Source organism: Triticum dicoccoides, chromosome 2A, assembly GCF_002162155.2.
Source record: "Triticum dicoccoides isolate Atlit2015 ecotype Zavitan chromosome 2A, WEW_v2.0, whole genome shotgun sequence".
Classification (NCBI taxonomy): Eukaryota; Viridiplantae; Streptophyta; class Magnoliopsida; order Poales; family Poaceae; genus Triticum; species Triticum dicoccoides.
This window is the reverse complement of record NC_041382.1, coordinates 702869468-702880914: the sequence shown is the minus strand read 5'-3', so window position 1 is coordinate 702880914 and position 11447 is coordinate 702869468. Positions and strand designations below refer to the sequence as shown.

At 45.2% G+C, this 11447-nt stretch overlaps 1 protein-coding gene across 1 annotated transcript in view; it reads right to left on the bottom strand.

Moving 5' to 3' along the window:
• The window catches only part of LOC119358139, a 20700-nt gene extending 9621 nt beyond the window's left edge, over positions 1-11079 (bottom strand). Inside the window, exons 1-9 of the mRNA XM_037624825.1 lie at positions 10997-11079; positions 10681-10889; positions 5403-5549; positions 5125-5168; positions 3453-3490; positions 2470-2560; positions 1323-1428; positions 1172-1242; positions 2-50 (exon numbers count right to left, since the gene is read on the bottom strand). Coding sequence (XP_037480722.1) covers positions 2-50; positions 1172-1242; positions 1323-1428; positions 2470-2560; positions 3453-3490; positions 5125-5168; positions 5403-5549; positions 10681-10848 — 714 coding nt within the window. The 5' untranslated portion in view covers positions 10849-10889; positions 10997-11079. The remainder of the gene's footprint in view (position 1; positions 51-1171; positions 1243-1322; positions 1429-2469; positions 2561-3452; positions 3491-5124; positions 5169-5402; positions 5550-10680; positions 10890-10996) is intronic.
• Positions 11080-11447: the final 368 nt, after the last annotated feature.

The window sequence follows — 11447 nt, the reverse complement described above, 5'->3', positions numbered from 1 at the left end:
CCTCAGAAAGCTGTTTGTTAACCACAGTGCTTTCATTGCTAGGGCTAACACTGTAACAAGGGAGTATAGTTCCTCGTAAGAAAATGATTATGTACATAGGCATACAATGAAAAGTCAACTTTTTAAACTGCAAAATTATTTTTCTCTTATGACCTACAGCTTTGTTCACACATGAATCACTTTAATTACAAGCATCACATGTAAGAGAAAAATGATGTAAGGTGTAATTGTATTTCCAAAACTGCCACCAATTAATAGTACAATAGATTTGTTACTAGATATTTCAAACACAAAAATAGTATAAATTAAGCATTTGATAGTCATATTCTAGTGCATAAAAATGTGCTGGCCCATCAGACTCCTAAAGTAACTAATTGTCTGTAATTACACTCTACACATACCTGCTAAGCGCGATCCACACGTACAATGTATGTTGAACAGATTAGACTAAGCTCAACCAGACCGACTAAAAATATATCTAATATAACACATTCAGTACTTCAAAAGCTTCCAAGAGAAACTCTTAACACTAGTCCAAAACCACAAACCATATTCACTTGCTACTTCCTGACGTAACAAATGTGGTCCACTAGTTCCTCATAAGAAAATGATTATGTACATAGGCATACAATGAAAAGTCTAACTTTTAACTGCAAAATAGAATAACTATTTTTCTCTTATGACCTACAGCTTTGTTCACACATGAATCACTTTACTTGCCAGCATCACATGTAAGAGAAAAATGATGTAAGCTGTAATTGTATTTCCAAAACTGTCATCAATTAATTGTACAATAGATTTGTTACTAGATATTTCAAACACAAAAATAGTACTCTATAAATTAAGTATTTGATAGTAATATTCTAGTGCATAAAAATGTACTGGCCCATCAGACTCTAAATCATCACTTGCTACTTCCTAACGTAACTAATTGTCTGTAAATTACACTTTACACATCCTGCTAAGTGCGATCCACACGTACAATGTATGTTAAACAGATTGGACTAAGCTAAACCAGACTGACTAAAAATATATCTAATATAACACATTCAGTACTTCAAAAGCTTCCTAGAGAAACTCTTAACACTAGTCCAAAACCACAAACCACATTCACTTGCTACTTCCTAAAGTAACAAATGTGTAGTCCATTAGTGTAGTAGATGTTAAGCACCTTCCAGAAGGGAGGAAATCCCCAAAAGTGAAGACTAGTCCAAAAACCACAACAGCTATGCCAATCCCAACCTGCCAGAGAAATTCCGCTGTACATGATATGGAAGCTACCAAATAGTGAAAACACGTAAATGATGTACATGTATACTGACCCTTGTACCAAAGCCAAGTGTGCTCTTATCTGATTCAATTGGAGCATCATAATCAATAGCTTGATAATTTTTGTTCTCTTCAACTTTCTTTTTATCAAGTGCAGACCTGTAAAAGAACATATTAACAACAGAAGCCCCAAGCTTAGAACATGAATAAAAACATTAGATTCAAAGAAGAGTAAATTACAGCAAAACACTCCTTTTTGAACTGAAACTGTAGGGGAGGTCCCGGCAGTAAAAGTTTATTAAAAGAAAAAATATATACACCTTCGAGGGAGGGTGTAACAAAAAACTATAGCTCCGAGGGATTTTAACACTAACACCCCAAGGCTAACCTTTAGCAAAGAAAAAAAGTACACTGCCTAGTCCTTCAACTGAAATATCATTGAATGGGTCTCCATCTCATTGTCAGAGTCCTTCTGGCTCGGCTTGAGCTAGAGCCAGTTTTTTAGCCAGCTTGCCCGAACCTCTTCAAATCACCAGCTCGCCCGAGCCTCTTCAAATCGCCCACACTCTGCCCTCTCACTCTCAATCCTCTGTGTTTCACCCACTCCTGCGAGCTGCCGCCAGATGGACGCGAGGGCGGTGGCGGAAATCAACAACAGCGCCCTCACCTCTCCCACAACAGAAAGGCAGTGGGTGATTTAGGGAAGCTCGGGGAGCTGCAAAAAACCCTGGCTCAAGCGCAAGCCCAGCCATAAAGGCTCTAACAATGACAGGTGGGTCCACTCTGTCAGATTTCCAGCAGAATGGCATGATGTAAGGCCACAACGGACAACAGTTTCAACCAAAATTTCCAGCGATACAAAATGATAGTGGTCATTTGGGCTTGTAGGCAGAGATGGGATGGCTGTAAAACTATAGTCTACATCCTGGCAGTCGTGCAAGAACGCGGCATGCTAAAAAGACACTAGCCAAATCAGGTGTGGGTTGGAAAAGTGGGAAACGCAGCACATTCTTCTACATTTTTTATATTTTTCATCACATTGGCCAAACAGAAGTTTAACTATGAACCTCTTGCTTCCATATCATATCGAGTCTCGGTATCTCGTGTATCCAATAACTTGCTCACAAACTTTCAAGCAGCAGCAGTTGAACAATGGATTTGCCTTTTCACTCACTATAGCATGAGGTAACTATTGAGTACCTTCGAACAGCTTCAACTTTTTCCAGAAATTTCTTATCCATGACTGTTTTATCAGATTTGTTTTCTCTTCCAATTCCTAACTCTGGTGCCCCTGAAAACGTAAATGTCCAAGTATTGAGAAGTGTCAGCGGTGGGTGAAGTGGCAATAAAATCATATCTAAAAAACATTAAAGGCTAAATGCATAATATAAGTTTGTTTATATATATAGATCAAAGGATGTTGTTTTTGTTTTTACCAGGTGGCAGCGTCAAGCTTCACGGCAAGTTGTCAAGCAATACGGCAAAGGCTTCGGCTCATTAGTAATTTTGGTCGCTTGGTGATTATGGAAGCATAGGAATGGATGTGTCTTTAAGGGGGCCTCTCATAATTTCAGTGTCATTATGCAAGATATAAGGGATGAGGCCAAGTTGTGGTGTATGGCAGGGGCTAAAGGCCTCAGTAGCACTAGCATCTGGCCATAGCCTTTGTTTGTATAGGCCGCTGGTCATTTTTCTTTTTGTTTTCCTCAGTGAAGGCCATGTATTAAACCCTACCCTAACAGGTGTGTATGTTTCTGCTTAGACTCCCTTTCTTCTTAATATATTGATGCGCGTTCAGGAAAAAATCCAGTACAAGAAAACACAGAAAGATACAAATATTCCATCAGGCCAACCACAGCATTAAGGCCATCCGATGCTAACTCTCACTTCCCTTTCTTGGCATCAATAATTACGTTGCACTGGGAGATGCTTGCTTTTTTCGGGTTTTTTTTAGACAATGCTTGCTTTTTTTGTGGAATTGTATGTTGATTATTTGATACTAACTCCAGGAAACAAAGTATGGGCCCAGTGGCCCACAAGTAAAAAAAGTAAGGGAGTGAGAGCATGTGGTGAGAAAAAAACAACACATATCTCAAGTTGCTAGACAAGCACACTTAGCAATCTTGGTAACATACTTGCCACACAATAATTACAAATGAAACTAAAATTTGAAGTGCACTCACACTGTTCCTGGTTCTTTGAGTCTGCAGATGCTACCTTGCTGCATCAAAAGAAAGTTGTTGATAATAATATGAATAACCAAAAAAATCATAACTAAATTAAACTAAATATCACTATGAAGTATAGCACGATATGAATAAGAAAAAATATTAAAGTCTTTAGTTTGAGCTGAAGATTCTGTCAACATAGAAGATAACAAGGCACATCTGAAGCCCAAAAAGAAGAGAGAAAGAACCCAAACTTCTGGAGTTTAGCTGCATGCATCACAACTTCATACATCATGGCCTTGAATTACCAGGATATTTTTACATACAATTTATTGTATAGGTTGTTCTGGAATCTACAAATTAAATTGTATTGAGAACCAGATCTAACACGTAAGCATAACAAATGAGCTATAGCCCGTAGGTAGAACAGATATGATAAACAGAGCGAAGTTGTTGGCAAGAGGCCGACCCCATGTAAGCAATATTGTGGTATGTAGCCGAACAGTTTCACAATTAAGATATATTTAACACTTTAATCTGCACATTAAATTCTGTATAATGGCTGACAAAACAGTTGAGCTTCAAAGATTATCAAATAATGTTTCAAATGAGGACATATTCCTAAGAGTTAAATACCTCAAATTTCCCTAAAAGCTCCCATTTTGGACACAGGTAAAATCAAACTTTCATAATTTTGACTTCTAATGTCTTCAGAAATATTTGGACAACATACTTGAAAACAATATGAAGGTCAATAGGGCATCCACACTAACGAATCAAGGTATTGAACTCAACTTTCCCTCACCCTGTAAGGGCTGACGAGCTTGTTAGCACAAGCATACACGGGAGATGAACAGGATCACCTGTAACACCCTAGTTAAATGTTAAAATTTGTTTAATACCCGCCCACAAGTGGGATGGGAGTGCACGTATGGATTGCACCCCGCTTACACTTTCTTCCACAATGTGTGTAAAAGATTTAACCCAAAGGTGTTATTTTCAGAAAACACAAGGGTATATACGATGGACCAAAGTACCAAACCTGTCCAAACTCTCTATGTGGGACTAACCACCACAGATACACCTGGGTACAAGGGCCTCCACACTAATTTGCAGGGGGATTACATGAAAATTGTGTTTCTCCATATCTTTCAGACTTAGAATAACCTGGTCAGTTTCAGAAAACCTTACAAATGAAATAATCATAATGCATTGCTACGTTTTTTTTATTGCAATGCTTTTGTTTGTTGCCTCTGTGACTATTAATGAGTTGGGTCATACAGTAGCATTAATAAGTATGTTTTCGGCAACTAATACCAGTGAAGGAGACTGGAATCTCCAACGCATCAATTTTGGAAAGGGGTGTGCTGTTTAGCCATGTCTAACATGAAACATTAGTAGAACCGTGCACCATTGCATCCAGAGTATACTATATAGTATAATTGTGGTGCCGACTTAAAACTTACGTACATAGATTTTGGTGAAAATACTCATATATCAAATGTTACATGAAAATTCAATTATGCACTTTTTTCCATTAGAATTTTGAGATGTACTTAGATGTTACATAATACAAGAGGTACATGGTATGGAAAAAATGTGATGACAACCACAACCATAAGTGGCAACAAGGACAGAGTCAGTTCATAATGTGACGAAAGAAATCAGTTGCAGCAAGTTTGAATACCTTGGGTCCTGCACAACATCCTTTGCCCTCTTCCTGCTTTTAATCTGGTGATAATGCAAAGGCAAAGTAGACCATCAAGGAATCGAACTTCTTAACATAGCATGAATAAGATGTAGGACCCCAGTAAAGAGAATTTCATAAAATCAAGAACCTCTAATATATAGGGCAAGAAAGTAATGCAGTCCCGTATTTTTTAATAATTATATTAGTCAAAGATGGAACACACTGCGGCTAAGCAGAAGTAGGGGAGGGGGAAATTAAAGACTGAGGGAACCTACTCTTTTCTTATTTGTAAAATCAGTCCCAAATCCACCCCCGCCGGAAGCAAAACACTCAAAATTGAATGCCCTGTGCATTCTGTAGTTGGCAATCTTTAAACCAAATATTTCCACGTCAGTACCTCGTCCAATTTTTTGCAGGCATCCCTACAACAGACATATACATACCTCAAACAATAAGCTTATATTCCAAAGAATTAGACTAATGTGAAATTCTGCAATCGAAAGCATGAGTAAATTAGATATTGTTCGTCGCAAACTTTACAGAAAATATAATATACAAAATGGAAGAAAGTGGCAGGCAAGAAGATTGTTTTGCTTACGGGAAATCCCTTTGTACTTTGGACAAACTAAATTTAACTGTATGGCCTCCTTTAGGGCTTCTTTGGTTCGCAAGAATAGGAAAATTGCAGGAGTTGGATGTGATGATATGTCCTTTCCTACAGGAATTTAACCACATGAATAAGAATTACAAGTTGTTTAGTTGTAGCACCGGAAAAACACAGAATATTTCAGAGGGATAATGTGTGTGCCAAAGTTGTAATAGACATAGAAAAGTTTCCAAAAGGTTGAACTCGATAAAAATTTCCTTCGAAATGAGTTTGAAGTTAACCATAAGAAATACTCACAAGGATTTTCAACCTACAAATCAAACAAGCCTTGAAAAAAATTCATAAGGATTCTAATCCTACAAATTTCCTTTGAATTTCTAGGAAGGATGCCCTTAAAATGGACAAAAATACACTAGGCTTCAGCAAGGGGTAATGGCAAGTTGAATCAATATTAGTTACTTCGCTTATCGAATGAATTTAACAACGAAATATTTGTGTGAGGTGGTCGTCCTCAATGTTCTCTCCCTTGGCAAGCCATCCATAAGTGCTCATGCATGCTATCGGGTGGGATGCTCTTCCTTCCGATGGTGTGGCACCCTTCGATCTAGGGCGAGAGGGCAGGGGGCCTTCTACGAAGGTAGTGTCAACAGAGACGAAGGCATTGTGACGGTGTCTGGCCAACCGGGAGCTGACGAAGGCCGTGGGCTCCATTGACCTAACCCGGCTTAACTACGGGATCATCACCATCATCCCCAAGGTACCTGGGGCCTCAGACATCCGCCAGTTTCGCCCGATCACGGTGGTTAACGTGATCTTCCACATCCCGATGAAGGGGTACGCCAATAGGGTGACCTCGCTGGCCGACCGTGTCACCCATCCCAATCAGTCAGCCTTCATCCAAGGCCGATATATTCTGGATGGGGTTTTGGTCTTCCATGAAGTCCTTCATGAGGTGCGCGCCAAAAAACAGAAGGCAGTCTTCCTGAAAATCGACTTCCATAAAGCCTATGACACGGCACATTGGCCCTTCCTTCGGGAGGTCTGATGATTGGTGAGCTACCCAGGTCATGCAGATGGTATCATCCGGTCGTACCGCGATTAACATCAATGGGGAGATCGGCCCCTTCTTCCCCACCCAATGCAGGGTTAGGCAGGGCGACCCCTTCTCCCCCTTTCTATTTAATATGGTGGTCGATGCTCTCGCCACCATCCTAGACAAGGCCAAGGCCGCGGGGCACATCCGCGGTATAGTCCCTCACCTTGTAGGAGGGGGTGGGGTCTCCCTCCTACAATATGCCGATGACACCATTATCATGGTGGAAGGCTCCGCGGTTGACATCACAAATCCGAAATTCCACATCTGCTGGAAGCAGATGTCGAGTCTCAAGATTAACTTCGACAAGAGCGCGGTCATGGTTCTCGGCTACGGCCCGGACAAATGCCAGAGTATTGCTGACTGCCTTAATTGCCAGTTGGGTTCCTTCCCCATGTCCTATCTAGGGATACCCATTAGTGACTATCGGCTGATAGTGGCGGAGCTGCGCCCAACGGTGACTAAGCTACAACACCGAGTCAAACCCTGGCAGGGTAGGTGGCTGTCCAAGGCGGCCCGAATAGTACTCATTAATTCCTCGCTATCTAGCTTGTTGTTGTTCATCATGAGCTTCTCCAGCCTTCATGAGACCCTTCATCATGAGATAGCCAAGTTTCAGGCGCGTTTCTTCTGGGCGGGAGAGGGCGATCAGCAGAAGTACCACATGGTCCGCTGACCTGAGATCTGTAAGCCGCGTGACTAGGGCGGGCTCGGGATCATGTCCTCCAAACGCATGAACATCGCCCTACTCACACGCTGGCTATGGCGCATCGCGTACGGGGAGGGAGGTCTGTGGCTTGACATTATTCAGAACAAATATCTCTGTGGACAGCCCCTCGCCTTCTGCCAACGCTCCGGTGGCTCCTAGTTCTGGCAGTCCGTCATCCAACTGCTCCTGGTCCTTCGTATCGGGACCTCCATCGCGGTAGGCTCCGATGCCTCAACCCTATTCTAGTTCGACAGATGGGCAGGTGACCTTGCCTTCGAGGCGCATTTCCCGGACCTGTTCTCCGCCGTGATAGAGCCTAGGATCTCCGTCGAGGTGGCCCTTATTGACTTAGGGCGCCTTGCTTTCCGTCGGCCGTTTGGCCCCAAAGAGCTTGATGCTTGGCACGAGCTCCTTGAGTGTATTACGCTCCAGGAACCAGATGTTGACCAACAAGTCGACCGCATCTCCTGGCGCCTGGAGCCTTCAGGTCGGTTCTCCACGAAATCGCTTTACCAGGCTATCGCGGCAGTTCTGGGCCCAGAACCCCTCGCGGCGATCTGGACGGTTAGACTGCCCTTGAAGATCAAGATCTTCCTCCGGCAATGGATCCGCGGCCGGGTACCTTCAGGGGTGGAGGTACTTAAGCGGAATGACCCGGGTGATGGAATGTGCCCATTGTGTGCGACGGTAGAGGACTCCAACCACATCTTCTTCACCTGCAGTGTCGCGCATTTCTTGTGGATCTGCTTCCGGGAGGCGGTCGGTGGAAGTTGGTGCCACACTAATTTCCCCGACCTATTCGCGGAACTCATCGCCTCACCGATGCGGCTCCGCCACATTAGGTGGCTAGGCACTGGGGTGCTCGCCTGAACGCTTTGGACGATTAGGAATAACCTAGTGATTCAGCGTATGCCTCTCCGACGTGCTACTGACGCGATCTTCAAAATGTGTGGCTATATGCAGCTTTGGCGGACGCTTAGCAGCCCGCAGGACCGAGACGCCATCGACACTCTCATCGCCGACCTGCGCGCGATGGCTCTCCACTTGGCGCTGCCGCTTCCTCCACCACCTCTAGAGCCGGATTAGCCACTTGGTAGCCGTTGCTTCGCCATTTGTGTTTTTTCATTTAGGGCTTGTTGAGTTGTGCCCTTAGCAGAACCCCCTCTTTTGAACCTGTGTGTCCGTGCTACTTCTTGTTGTGTGTGTGTGTGTCGTGAACTCTTCTGCATTGTTGTGGCTTGGTGGTTTGCTTCATATATAAAGCGGGGCGAAAGCCTTTTTCGATAAAGCTATCGACACTTAGTATCTACTGTTTGGGGCTTTATTAATTTAAAGCTAGTGTAATGCCTTTGATTAAAAGCTAGTTTCCCTCAGTTCCGGCCATAGAGGGTGGCCAAGGTGCCCTGGGACATGGAAGGAGGCGCCTTCACATCCCTCCTCCAACGGTCAACGCTCCTCAGATCTAGCGGGGTTGGTCGGGGGTCGCTGGCGTGGCCGCTTTCCCACAAAAAAATCGGCCTTGGCAATGAGGCATGGGTGCCATGGGATGCGGAAGGAGGAGCCTTCTTGTCCCTCCTACGGCAGTCGGCGCTTGTCCGATCTAGCAGGTTACCGACAAGGCCGGCTCTCTCGCCCAAATCTGGTCTTGGCAATGAGGCAGGGGTGTCCTTCGGTGGATGAAGGACTTGACAACAGAAGGTGGTGTAGGGTCTTGGATGCCGGGGCGTCAGTCTTGGAGGGTGGGACGCACAGGCGGCTCTCCGGCTAGCCCCGTGGCGAGGTTGCTGCTAGCGGTGGAAGTCGGACCCTGATCCAAATCTGAACGCCCAAATCCGTCATGGCGGTGGTGGGCCTCTCCTTGGGGTGGGCTCGATGGTCAAGGTCCCACAACAATGTATGAGGGAGGTACTGAGCGAAAGCTCAGCGCTTCAACGCCGGCGCCAGCGACATTGCAAGTGTCCCTTCCCTCTTTGTACCTTGTTCGATTAATCCCCTCACCAAAGGATTTGAAGGGGATTGGGGAGGTTTGAGGGGGATATTGACCCCTTCAATCCCTTTCAAACCTCCAAACCTTGCCTAACTGAACAAGCCTTCGAGGAAGGGGGGCATGGTTCTCCTACATCCCCATGTCAACACTATGGGTGAAAACCCTTGTCCGTATCGGCAGACTTGGTGATGGCGGCGCATTTGCGTCTTAACCCTCCTGCGACGTCGTTGGTGAGTGCGGGTCTCCTTCGGCCATGACGGCGTTCTTGGTCTAGTTGGAATTGTCTCTTGAGGCCTCCTCGGTCCCGACGATGACCACTCTCATTTGCCTCCTGTCATATACACATCATAGTGTCGAGGTCTCAGGTCCCCTTCTGGTCACCGACAGGGCTGGTGCTCCCCGATCCAGAGCGAGAGGGTAGTGGCCCTCTCCGACGACAATGAGGTGGGACTTGGTGGCAAAATCCGGCGGTTCATCAAGGAGTCGTGAGGTCATTTTTCATCAGGCGTTGTGGGCTCTTCTTGGGGTGGTTCTGCCACTCCCATGCTTTTGCTCGACGACAAGCTGGCGCAGCCCAACAGTGCACCCCTGGTGCTTTGTTTGTGTTGTTAGTCTTGTATAGTCTAGCTATCTTTGATCAGCTTTCTAAGAGGTTTAGCTCAACACCTTATATCGTATTCGGCCATGTGGCTTTATCTATAAAGTGGGGTGAAAGCCTATTCTCTAAGTGTATAAGATTTTTCAATAATTAAGAAGTATTTCGTCGAGCCATAATTAAAGTCTGTTGGCACCAGGTGTAGTTTCATTATATATTCTGCTTCCTAGAAGATACAATTCTAATATATCTTTCTATTTGTTTCCCCTATTTACAGCCTCAGTAATTTTGTCCTGATTTTTTCGCATAGACAGGTTAAAAGAGACATAAACTTAGCCATGGAGGCATAAATTCAGTCTGAAATGCTAGGAATAAAACGGCGCAGAAACACTTCTAGTACATATCTAAACTCTGAAGGAAGTAAACATCAGGAAGCCGTGTTGATAGAGACATGTTTCCATTCAGTTAATAACAATAAAATTGGTGAACATTTTCATCTAAACTCTAAACAATGAAATTTTGGATGGGAAAATCACCCGTAAAGAAACTGAGGCTTCCTCACCTCCGGTGACGCCGGGCTTCTTTGAAGCGAAGAGCGAGCTGGAGCCATGCCGGATCGAGGATAGCCCCCATGGCCGGCGTACGCGCCACGCGGCCTCGACCTCACAGACGAGGAGGTGCCCGAGCACCTATAAAATCCCCTCGCCGTGACCAAGGTAAAATCGCCCATGACGCCGCTGCTTTTTACTGTCGTCGACTCGCTCGTGCTAGCTGCAGAGAGGAATAGGGGGTCAGAGCCCAGCACAGAAGTACAGAGGGAGAACCATTGCTCAACCGCGCCGTCGCGGAGAGATGGGGGTGGGGGAGAGGGGCTGCACCACGAGCGCCGACGCCTTTGCTCAACCGCGCCGCCGCTCCTATCCAGAATCGCAGCCGCCGCAGCCTATCGGCAGCAGTTTTGCACCGAGCATTCTCCCTATCCACTAAATGATGGAAACTGGGCCTGATCAGGCCAGCACGGCCCAGTCCTGTCGTGCCTCGGGCCGCGTAGGGTTCGGGTCAGCCGGCCCGGCCAGCACGGAACGGACAAGCCTCGAACGTCCAGGCCGGGAACCCTATTCCCGTAGGTCGCTCGCTTGGTAATATGTTGACCGGCACATTACGAGTTCTGCACCATACGTGAATCAACCTGTAGTTGAGTTGGTTAGGTGGACGGTGGTATCCCCAACCCACCAGGTTTCAAATTCTGGTGCTCGCATTATTTCTGGATTTATTTCAGAATTTCCGGCGATGCGTTTTCAGTGGGAGAAGACGTTCCCGTCGACGACG